General features: G+C 35.2%; 1 protein-coding gene across 4 annotated transcripts in view; it reads right to left on the bottom strand.

Annotated features, from left to right (window-relative positions):
• LOC136025400 (UDP-N-acetylglucosamine--peptide N-acetylglucosaminyltransferase 110 kDa subunit-like) overlaps window positions 1–12,861 on the bottom strand; it is a 139,931-nt gene that overhangs the window by 41,802 nt on the left and 85,268 nt on the right. For 2 of the 4 annotated variants that reach the window (XM_065701400.1, XM_065701402.1), the window contains one exon: window positions 12,715–12,750. The exons of the other annotated variants lie outside the window; for them this stretch is intronic. In XM_065701400.1, coding sequence (XP_065557472.1) covers window positions 12,715–12,750 — 36 coding nt within the window. The remainder of the gene's footprint in view (window positions 1–12,714; window positions 12,751–12,861) is intronic. 4 annotated transcript variants of the gene reach the window in all.

A 12,861-nucleotide genomic window follows, 5' to 3' on the forward strand; every position in this document is an offset into this window, starting at 1 on the left:
GCTTATTCATGCTTTTGCTAATTCGTCTGGAATAATAAACTACATTTGACAACGATAACAAGTTATGTTTGCTTCCTAACTTAAAAAAGCCTTAGAAATGTCATTTTATTACGATCCCTTTTCTCTTTTCCCACGATTTCCTCAAAACAGTTATTTCCTCCGGATATTGCGTTTCTGCAAAAATAATATCAGCATCCATTTTCTCAAATCTCCTGAATTTATTCATGAATTTATTCTTCGGCAAAGATTTTATTCCCTCATTTTTTCAAGTTTTGAAAATGCGTCTACAACAATACAGTATATTTGACAGCGCTAAGACACCTTTGCTCGCTCCCAATTTATTAAGGTCTTAAAAACGTCATTTTATTACAGTCCTTTTTCTCTTTTAATCCCGCAGTAGATCGACTCGGCTGGGCATTATGGTTTCCGGGGTTTAATTTAAGCTGACGTGATACTGGGCGCTGCGCCGTAAATGACAATTTGACAGCCCAAGTTACATCAATGGCTCTGGAGTAACTTTACCTTTATCTTATATCTCTTTTCTCTCCCATTTCCTCAAAACAATTATTTCCTCCTGATTATTGAATTTTTGTAATAATAGTGCTAAAATGAACGTTCCTTGTGCTTCCTGAATTTACCATAAATTCATTTTCCGAAGATCCCATTACCTCACTTTCTCATGCTTTTTCAAATTTTAGCTACAGTAATACACTATATTTGCCAGTGGAGACACGCTTTAATTCGTACCATAGTTTATTAAGGCCTTAAAAAATAACATTTTAACGATTCTTTCTGGCCTTTCCTCCCGATTATCTCAAAATTGCAATTTCCTTGATTATTGTATTTCTGTAAAAAAAAAGGCCAATATCCATCAATTATATAATATATAAAATATAGGGGAGACTGGGGTAATGGCGGCTAGTGGGTAATGCCGGTCACCATGATTTCTCGTAAAGTCGATAACGCAGATTTATACCGATTGTATCTGCCATCTCAAGAAAGTTTATGGAAGTACTAGTGGAGCGCTCGCCATCTTGCCAGTTTTAGTTTGTCTGTTGTGCAAGAAAGACTGTTTTTACGTTTCACCTTATAAGACAGACAATAGTTTAATCCACTATCATCTCTTTCTGTTTGCATTTCACGAAACGAGACTTACCTCGCAATAACAAGGTAAGCCATATTGTTGTATCTTGTAGCATTTTATTAAGGTTTAAGCACTTATATTTTCATTTTTAGCCGATAAACTAATGACCATGCGATTGGGGTAATGGTGGTCACCACACTTGGGGTAACAGCAGTGGCGACCGGCATTGCCCCATTAGTGCCAATATTTTTCATATATTTTTTTTCTATATTTCAGAGACCCAGAAAATAAATATAGAAAACATATAAAGATAAATGGACTGCAGAGGACTTAAGGAAAGCAAAAGCAGCCATTACAAGAGGATTATCGATTCGCAAAGCTGCAGATCAGTTCAAAATATCATTTAGCCCGTTGCAAGAAGGAATGAAGAGTGGGATTGATTCTGATCCAAGCTTAGGCAGGGAGTGTGTCTTCCCTCCACACGAAGCAGCTCTAGCTGACCACGTAAAAACTTTGTCGAAGGTTTTCTACGGCATCACTGCACTAAAATATGCAGAAAAAACCAGTTAAGTCATAGATTCGATCAAGAAACAAAAATGGGCTGGCCTGGATTGGATGTAGGGGTTCATGGACAGAAACAAAATTAGTGTGCGCAAACCTGAAGCCACAGGCATCGGAAGAGCCATGGGGTTTGATAAAAAGGAAGTACTGTGCAGGACCCTGGTCTAATACTGGCAGAACGGGGGCAAAAGCGTGTGGGTCTTATTATAATTTGGGAAAGGAGCAAAAACATTACAGTTGTGTGTGCAATGAGTTCGGGAGGGTTTTATGCTTCACCAATGTTCATTTTTCCTTGATCTCGTATGTCCCAGCTCTTAGAAAAAAACGGACCACCTGGATCAGTTTACTCATGCTCTAAGACAGGCTGGATCAATGAAGAACTGTTCGTTATTTGGCTAAAACACTTTGCTCAGTTTATTCATGCTAGTAATAACAACAAAATGCTTTTTATTCTGGGCAACCATTCCACTCATTGCTCAGCTGAAGCTTATGATATTTGTAGGGAGAAAGGGATTGTTATCGTGTCGCTGCCACCCCATACATCACATAGGCTTCAGCCTCTGAATGTAGTATTTTACTCACCCTTGAAGGCTCATGAAAACTAGGAACATAGTAAAATTTACCCCTTACGATGTAGCAGAGCTATTCAATAAGACCTATTCACCAGTTGCTACGATTGCAAAAGCAACAAGTGGGTTCAAAAACACTGGGATCCATCCTCTTAATCAAGGAGTTTTCAAAGATGAGCGTTTTTTGGTAGAGGACATCCTCCAGAAGAATCAAGAGTTAACGCCTGATTGTGTGGAAGATTACTTGAAATTTAATGCAAAGGAAGTCATCACAAAAGTAGACCAATACGAAGTCATGACTGAACAAAACTTAGAATCCTCGGCCTAACTTGAAAAAGTTTATATTCAGCCTAACACAGAAACTGATGTGTCTATACAAGAGATTTCTCCTCTACCTGGATGCAGTAGTTGGGCTGATGAACCAAGAAAAGGAGCGAGACAAAAGCAACATTCTCAGATCTTAACTTCAACAGCGATGAAAATCCTGCTTTAAGAAAAAAAAAGAGAGCGAATCGATTGATGAGGAAAACGTTTGTGAAGACGAATAAAAGTGAGCTTTGTTTGAGAAAAAGGGTAAAGGTTTTACCCTTTTTTTGAGAAAAAGGGTAAAGGGTAAAAAGGTTTATTTCTATTGCGAAGACACATAGAAGGATGGAGAGGTATGATGTCGGTCCACCTCTTGTGCATTATGGGCACATCAAGAATGTCCTGGATGGGACACTCCTGACGCGTGTTTATGTGACATGTGCTCCAGAAAGTGAAATTGATTTAAAGTTCTTAAAGCTCATGAGTTAAATATATTGGCGCTTTAATTTTGTGAGCCATTTTTTGTATGGAAAGATGTTTTTTCAAGTGTTTGGCTTCTAATTATGTCCATGCTTTCAATTACATTTTTGTAATTTCCTAAATACGGAATTATGTAACAATAAAAATATAACGATTTAAGTTTAACATGTTTTTGTCTTTGAAATTTCTCATATTTCTTAATTTACAGCCATTTAGTAGAACATGACCTTAGCGACTGCCATTACCCTATGATAGGGGGTAATACCGGTCAAAGCTGCTTTTGCAAAATCATTCAAAATACCAATAGGTAAGCTTGTCTAAGGCTCAATTTAAGTATACAATAGGTAAAATATACTATGTCAGCGATTTAACATTATTTCGTTTGAATTTTATGTTTATGCTATTTTTTATTCTCATTTTACCTTAGGTGAACGCCATTACCCCAGTCTCCCCTAAGTTTCCTGAATTTATATTTTGCAAAGATTCTATTCCTCACTTTCTCATGCTTTTGCAAATTTTAGCAACAATAATACACTATATTTGACAGTGGTAACACGCTTTTATTCACTCCATAGTTATTAAGGCCTTAAACAATAACATTTTAAAGATTATTTCGCCTCAATTGCTAGAAATAGGAAATTTTCAGAAAATGCACCTTCTTGACCTCTATGTTTTCTATTTATTATGCTGAGATAATATTTTAGAAATAGGACCCTTGCAGAGGGGGGGGGGGGAGAGAGAAGGGCTGCTAGCCATCTAATCACTTTTGAGTCTTAAAAGAAAGAAGTAGAAGTAAGAAGTAAAACCGCACTAGACCCTTAAGGTCTTAACCGGTGATGTTGATCTCCGTTTCATGGCCCTTCAGCCAGGAAGTGCAATGGCGGGTTGGGGGCCAACCATCATGTAATTTCACACAGCCTTCCTGTTTACCTTCCCCAGATTTCTCCAGATACCCATTTAGAGCTGGGTCGACTCTGGCTGAGCTTACAGAGTCACGCCACTGACCCCAATCCCAAACTAAATAACTGGTCACGACTGGCATTGAACCCGTGCCCCTTGGACACAGAATTCCCACGCCAGTGCGCCGACCACTCAGCCATGACAGCTTTTAAGGAGTCTTAAAAACGGCAATAGGAACTTTCTACTTTCAGTCGAATGAGACTCTTCTAAAGTTTCTAAGTAACTCCTTCGTTACGAAGCGCGCTGGTGGAAAAACATTAGACTCCACTTAATATCCTTTTTTCGTAAAAATGTTAGATTTTGTTGTATATATTGCAAGAAAAAAAAACGTTTTACTAAGTGTATGACAAGTGTACACTGACTTTAAATTTTAATTCGCTTTTTGTCCCCGCATCTGTCCCCTCCCTCCTCCCTCCCAATTCTAGATTTTGAAAATTACCGGTTTTCAATGTTTTCATTGAGAAATGGATATTTTGGTGAGTGTATATAAAAAAAACATAGTATCTGTCTCCCCTAATTTCTGTAAATTGATGCCACTGCTTTAAGTCCCCCTATTACTTATGTTGTTAAAGGGTGGCTCCACTTATCCTCTGCTTTCTTTCAATTCGATTTCTATTTCTTCAGCACTTTAGAAGGTAAGTTTATCTTGAATTCTTTGTTTTATCTTTGGCCTAAAAATGTGCTTTCTATCGTTTTTTCTCATCAACATTAAATACACACAAAAAATGAAATTCACAAAAAAAAAGGAAAACAAAAGCTCAGCCAACAAAATATAACTATAGAAAAAATTTTGCAAGACGATTATGTGGAGAAAACCCATCAAGAGCAGTATCTGAGAGCTTTCTGTGCAGCTTTTCCAACTTTAATACTATAACAGGTACATCATATTTACCAATTCGGATTCAGTTACGTGTCCAAGGAGGAATGAAAAGGAGAAACTTACAGTACCTGAAATAACTACTCCGGATTCTTTTTAAATCAATTTTTCTCAGGATGAGGTAAATTCCTGCCGTATAAAGGACTGATTGATCACAGTATGTAGAGTTTTGCCAGCGCTCGTCTATTATATTTCCAATTGTTAAATGGGTTCCAGCGGGGTTTTCTTATTACCATTCCATTTTCTGCGGGGGAGGGGTCAAAGCTCCCTTTCCACTCCACGTCCCACCCTTGCATCACATCTTGCATTAATAATTTTTTTGGCTATTATCGAAATCTTAAAGCAAATTCTTTAGCAAGTTAGAAATGGACTGAAAAATTAACTGTAAATTTGATAGTGTTCATAAGAATAGATTACCATGTAATCTTGAAGATCATCTTCAAAGATTCATCAAAATAGAATATCAAATATATCCATCAAAAAGAAAATTGAAAAAAAAAAGAAATATATCCATCAAAAAGATTCATCAAAATATCCATCAAAATAGAATATAATGTTTACTCCTTATCTTCATAGATAAAAAAAAAGTGGATTGCCAGCAAAAATCTCTATTAGAACCTCTGTAGAACCAACAAAGTTTCATTCCAGCCGTCTATCCATCAATGCCATATATCGCCTCCTTCAATCAAGGTTTCAATAGCCTAGCCATTGAATTGGAAAAATGACAAGAGACATGGCAAACATTTTTAATGTGCCTAAGATGCCATTTCCTCACTTTCTCATGCTTTTGCAAATTTAGTTAAAATAATACACTATATTCAACAGTGATAACTATTCTTGTCACTATTCTGTAACGATTATTTCTCGCTCCCCCCCCCCCCCCGACTTCCTAAAAAATGCAATTTCCTTTTGATCATTACATTTCTGTAATGATAAAGTCAATGTTCTTTCATCATGTATCTCCTGAATATATATTTTGCGAAGATTACATTTCCTACCTTTTCGAAGATACATCTACGTTAATGCATCATTTTTGACAGCGTTAGGACATTTGTAACCTATATTCTCTGACTTTCAAGGTTTTAAAACATCATTTTATTAGGTTCCTCTCCCTCTTTTTTCTCCGTGAGCTTTTCTCTTTTGAAAAAATCTTTCATTTTCATCCTCCTGCTAAGAGAACTCATTTCGTTGCAGTTTAGTATTGATTTTGCATTGGCTATTTGTGTCTGAGTCTCTCTCATTTCGGTTCCCATCTGGATAATGGTAAAGTTTTAGGGCCCATTTTTATGCAAACCTTCTAAATCCTTAGATAAAATGGTGAAACGATTTTGACAGCCTAACGAAGGGAGTATATTTTCGTTATTATCCGATTATCAAAGCTGCGTTGGACTAGCATTACAATGTTGAAAGTCGACATTTTACTTTTTAACGTTTAATTTGTAACTTTCTATATCAACTGCAAATATCAAATTGAATATATTTTATGACGGCTGTTTCAAATCCACCAATATTTAATAATGTATTAACCAACTATCAGCTTTTGTTTAATCAAAAAAAAATATTCAAATACTCCCTAGTATTTTTCGTTACTAACCATCATTTTTTTCGTGACAAATGTCATCAATTCGTACTCCATTTTGAGTTTACTTTTTGAATTTAGTATCTACGTCGACAAGAAAAAAAAACCCTGTCCTCAAAAAACGACAAAAGTGGACATGATGGTTAACATTTTACAAGTCGAATTTCCATCGTGCCAATAGATAATCAAATGAAGCGCCAAAATTCCTTGCCGAAGTCGATAGATTCTAATTCATACACAGCTCAAAATTAACGACCTACAATCAAGTAACATATGGCACTGTAAACCTTGTAAAAAGGCAAAGAAACCTAGGAGGCATGCATCTATCGATTATTAGTTTGGTTATAATGAGTAAAATTACAAATTCTACGGTTCGGTGTAATTTTAAATTAGACAGTTTTTTTCGAATTTTTCATTGAAGTTGTCTTATCTTCAAGCACATGAATTTTAAATTCCATATTCTTCATTTAAATTACATGTTAATTTTGTCACACGAAAGCAGCGTTCCATCAGCCCCTATGTCTACTTGACTCAATCTTTTATTTGATAATACCAAATGCTTATATCTCTTCCAAATTCAGCTGTCTGAACTTCCGACAAAAAAACTGCTAAATGGCGCAAAAAGAGAACTGGAATGTATAATGTTTGAAAACTGATTGCACAGATAGACACCTCCAGTCACCCTATTTTCGGACAAGTAACCCTCAATTTTTCTAGTCTCGAAGAAGGGAATCCATGATCCTATAATCACAACTGTGTTGTTTAACAGATATTGACACCAAGGTCATCCCCACCACTACGAGGAGCTAGTTAACTGAGATTAATTCAGGCTCCAGTCCTCGCATAAACAAGCATAGTGTACAACAACACACTGTGTGTTTTGGCTCCAAAATCTGCGATTTCAGAGCCCAGTTCCTCACAAAACAGATGAGGCCAAAGTTTTTGACTTTGTGACCATACTAAAAATAGGTGCACTTCGTCTGAATATGCCAACATGGAATGATGGAATCAGTCCCCATGCTTATTTTGTTAGTTTCCTGGACTTGAAGTCTATTTGCAAAAAATGAGGATAATTTTATATATATGTAGATTTTATATATTTGATGACGTCACGATCGCAAAGTATCCTAACAAAATATTCGATTTTGAGACCGGCCTTATGAGTTCAGGTGATTATAGCAGGCGCATCGCACCTCAATATCCCAGCGGGGATGACAGAAAAGTTCATCGGTCTTATTTTGTTCTTTTTAGCGAGATGAGGTCACAAAAAACTAATTTCAAATAAATGAACAATTTTGACGCAAGATGTTACCTTCACATTCACGAAATACGGAGCTTAACAACTGTACTAACGAGGTATTTTCAATCAACCTGCAATTTCAGCCAATTCAAAACATAAAAACCCATTATAACAAAGAAAAGTAACCCAATGCCTTAGAAAAGCGAAGTTTTTTTTTAATTTGGCATCAATTATAGTGTAAATATAGCATCAAAACAAGGTTTTAAAGGATATTGAGCAACCCCTTTGTCATTTACATGTCCATTTAGAAATCAGTTTTATTGGTTTTGCTATTGCCAAATTCTAGGTACTCCAATATAATTCAGCATATGTAATATATGCATACATAATAGAGAGCAGCTATATATTATAGAGATAATAGGGGGATTCTCTCTATATAATAGAGAGCAGTGTTTAGTTTATAATTAGTGGGGGTCAAAACAATAGGTAAACATTATGTTTGTCTATGGTTAGGGCACAGCTTAGATATACAATACAGTTATGAAGACTCTATTCATTTTTGGGGCACAGTGCGCAGTAGCAATCCTAGCAGCTGGAGACAGGAAACTGGCAGTCTGAATCTAAAAGTCAGAGCAATTGGACTGACGTCGTGAATAGAATCGTAAAGCTGTAGTTCATTGCTATGTGAAAATTATGCCGGTTGGAAACACAACAAAATTGCGTTCCCACCTATGGTATTGTAGCAAGATCTACGCGTCGCAGCGCGGGCTTGGAGGAGGCGCCAAGTTCAGAGCTCTGTACCAAAAGCTTCTCATGGGCAATATAGGAGTCTTCGTAACTGTATTGTATATCTAAGCTGTGGGTTAGGGCTACTAAACTTGCCCTAAGAATAATTAGATTATCTTGAAACTGTTCTGATGCATTCAAAAGGAGCAAAACTTATCATGAGATATTAAGGAGACTGCCACAGAGCTCGAAAATTTCCGAGCTCTGTCAATCAAACTTAACATCTATAAGACTTATGGAAAAGTAAAAAACAGAGATTAGTGTTTAATCTTTTGTCTTAGAAGTGTGCTCCGCCTCCAATTGGCTCATTTTTATGACTCGTTTCCCAAAACCATCCTTTTTTCGCCTTTCTTATTTATGAAGTGTGAAGCTCCACCTCCTTATTTATGGAGTATGAAGCTCCACCTCCAATTGGCTCATTTTTAGGACTTGTTTCCCAAAACCATCCGTTTTTCACCTTTCTTATTTATGAAGTGCAAAATCTACTTCCCTTTTAAAACTTGGTTAAATAAGGTTTCAGGTTAAGTAGTGCTAAGCAACAACAAGGAAGTGTAATTGTCCGACACAGATATGACTGGAATTAAAACACGGTTGGTTCTACTGTAAAAAAAAATTTATCCAGTAAAACAAATAAAAATTATTGAGCCATTAAACTTTTTTACAGGTAAACATTATGTTTGTCTATGGTTTAGGGTTACTAAACTTGCCCCAAGAATAATTAAACTATCTTGAAACTGTTCTGATGCGTTCAAAAAGAGCAAAACGTATCATAAGATATTGAGGATACTGCTACACAGCTCGAAAATTTCCGTATCGCAAGCGCAACAGTCTTGACATATTTTTCAAACCTTAGACGAGTGGCACTCTGATTCTGCTAACTTAACAACGTAGTCAAGTTAGCTGAGCTACACAGCTCGAAAAAATTTCCGTGTCGCACGCGCAACAGTCTTTACATATTTTTCAAATCTTAGACGAGTGGCACTCTGGTTCTGCTAACTTCACAATCTTTTTGAAGGAGTCCCCAAAATATTTTTTTGGAAAAAAGAAAATTATCGTATATTGATACAACAACGGCCAGACAAATCTAATTTGTAAGTCTTAGAATTTTTTTTTTATTTTAAGCTGTGTAGCTTATTTTCCAGGTCAACCAACTTCGCCTAGCAATAACTAGGAAGAGTTGTACTCAATTAGTCTCATTATTAGTAGTATATATGTATGTATGTAACATAGTATTTAATATAGTCTGTGCTAGTATTTATTTTCGTAGTGTAAGTAACATTGTAATATTGTCAGTGCTAAAGTATGCAACCAGGCATGTGTACTGCTTTGTCATATTTATTTATGTGATTGTTGCAAATAAAAAATTATCTATCTATCTATTAAATCTTCTTAAAATTTTGGGCAAAACATATTTATGCTGTTTTTCCTTGTTTTATGTCTTTTCTTATGTGTTAAATTACAGAAATTGAGTTTGAGTATGTTCTAAATTTATCTAGCATTCAATGAAAAAATACCTCTCCTTTGCGGAGGGGGAGGGTCACTAATCAAGAGTTTAGAAGAATTCACTTATGAATATATAAAGTTAAGTCGACTAAATGATTTGGCACTAAAGCTCTAAAAATTAAAAAAGGTACAGCTAATCTATTTGGCAGCTGAACTGCTTAATTCACCGTATATCTTCCGTACGTATATGTTTATTTACTCGATTCATTCCTGTTATGCAGTGAAATCAATGACCAATATTTAGAACCATTATTTAGAATGTAACATTCTTACGGGGAAATTTATTATCCCGGAAAACAACAGTTTCCTAGCATATTTTCCAAGGGAAAACGAAATAGAAGATAAAAAGTGCTAGAGCCAGCAAAATAAAGTTCTCAGAGTTAACTAATTTTTTTACTAAATTGACAATAATCTCAGAATATAGGAAAATTATTAGACAAAACATTAACATGTATTTATCAAGAATTTAAAAATACTAGCGTCACTGACAGTGCAGCGTTACCGAACGGAACTAGAATAATTCAAAGCCAATTTTTTTTTAAATTTGCTATAACCTGGTTTTCAAATTAAGGTCTGGGATAAATAGGATTCAACCTCTAATATTTAGAAAATAGACGGATTCTTTTCCTCTTGAACGATTTCTTATTGACTATTAAATAAAAAAAAACAAGTTTTTTTTTAAATGAAAGTAAGTAGCGACATTAAAACTTAAAACGAACAGAAATTACTCCGTATATGAAAAGGGCTCTTCCTTCTCAACGCCCCGCTCTTTACGCTAAAGTTTGACTATGTCTCTTAACTCTACATTTTAAAACAGTAAAAACTTTAGCGTAAAGAGTGGGGCGTTGAGACGGAAAAGCCCCTTTCATATACGGGGTAATTTCTGTTCGTTTTAAGTTTTAATGTGGCTACTTACTTTCATTAAAAAAAAACTTGTTTTTTTTTTTGTTTAATTTCTGAACGTTTTTGAATCAATGCATGTTTTGATTTTGGCTCTCCGCAGAGGAATAATTAAAACGAAATTTATATATTTATTTTTTTTTTTGGCTAAAGGACTTTCTCATAATTTTGATCGAATGATTTTGAAGAAAAAAGAGCGGGAGAGGAAGCCTAGTTGCCCTCGATTTTCGGTTAATTAAAAAGGCAACTAGAACTTTTAATTTTTTACGAGTCTTTTTATAAGTAAAAGATATACGTAACTTATAAATTAGCTTACGTAAAGAACTTTTGTATTCTCATGTTTTTATTACATATATGAGGGGGTTCGCCCCCTTGTCAGTACCTCGCTCTTTACACTAAAGCTTAAATTTTGTCCCAATTCATTAAGAATGACCCATGAATCAAAAAAGCCACAGAATAAATAGTTGAAATTACTAAAAATACTTTAGTGTAAAGAGCGGGAAATTAGGAGGAGGTGAGCCCCTTATATGGGTAATAATTTCTGTTCGTTTTAAGTTTTAATGCTGCTGCTTACTTCCAGCTGAAAAAAAAACTTTATCATATTTATTTTTTTATTGTTTTTTTTTAAGTAATGCTTGTAAATCCTGCGCTCCCTTCATGGAAATTTTCTTCCCCCATGACAAATTGCTCGATGGAAAGTTCCCCCAGCATATCCCCCTCTTCTCAACCGCTGCCTCCAACCAAAAAATCCTCCTGAAAACGCCTGTACACTTCCCAATAACCATTACTATATGTAAGCACTGGTCAAAGTTTTGAACTTGTAACCCCTCCCACGGGGACTGTAGGGGAGTAAGTCGTCCCCAAAGACATAGTTATAAGGTTTTTCGAGTACGCCGAATAAGATGGCTATCTCAGAATTTTGATCCGTTGACTTTGGGAAAATAATTAGCGTGGGAGGGGGCCTAGGTGCCCTCCAATTTTTTGTGTCACTTAAAAAGGGCACTAGAACTTTTATTTCCGTTAGAATGAGCCCTCTCGCAACATTCTAGGACAACTGGGTCGATACGATCACCCCTAGAAAAAAAACAAAAAAAAACAAACAAATAAACACGCATCTGTGATCTGCCTTCTGAAAAAAAAATATAAAATTCCACATTTTTGTAGATAGGAGCTTGAAACTTCTACAGTAGGGTTCTCTGATACGCTGAATCTGATGACTTTTAGGGGGTGTTTCCCCCTATTTTCTAAAATAACACAATTTTTCAGGCTCGTAACTTTTGATGGGTAAGACTAAACTTGATGAAATTTATATATTTAAAATCAGCATTAAAATGGGATTTTTTTATGTAGCTATTGGTACCAAAATTCCATTTTTTAGAGTTTTGGTTACTATTGAGCCGGGTCGCTCCTTACTACAGTTCGTTACCACGAACTGTTTGATAAAATGTTTGAGGCTTTGTTAGCATGCACAAGATATGCAAGTAAAAACAAAAGAACGAACAGCAAAAACACACAAATATACTTACTGTGCCCCTTAAGCAAAAAAAGTTTTTTTCCTTCAATTGTACGTAAAGCAAAACTTGAAAATAATACACCAAATATTTTTATTTGGGATTTTGTAATTAACTTTGTGACTTTGCTGGTTACCTCTAAATGGTGATTTAGTTTTTAATGAAATTGATCGTTCTTCCTTGTTAGTTCTCCATACTCTTTGGCAAGAAATATAAAAAGTAATCTACCCTTGGTCATTATTTGACAAAAAAAAAAGAAAAAAAAAAAAAAAAGAATCTTTTCAAAAACATTAATTGGAATAGGGCTTAATTGAATAAGCAAAAACTGAAAACTAAATGGAAAACATAAAAAACTTACAAGTAAAAAGAGCCATTGAAAAACCATCAAGAAAATCTAAAAATGAACCAAATTAAAAGTTTCAATGTCACAATTCGACAAAATTTCAGCAAAATTCGTTAAATGAATTGAGCATTTATTTTATCCAAACATTAAAAGCTTAATCGA

The sequence above is a fragment of the Artemia franciscana genome, chromosome 3 (genome assembly GCF_032884065.1).
Source record: "Artemia franciscana chromosome 3, ASM3288406v1, whole genome shotgun sequence".
NCBI classification, from domain to species: Eukaryota; Metazoa; Arthropoda; class Branchiopoda; order Anostraca; family Artemiidae; genus Artemia; species Artemia franciscana.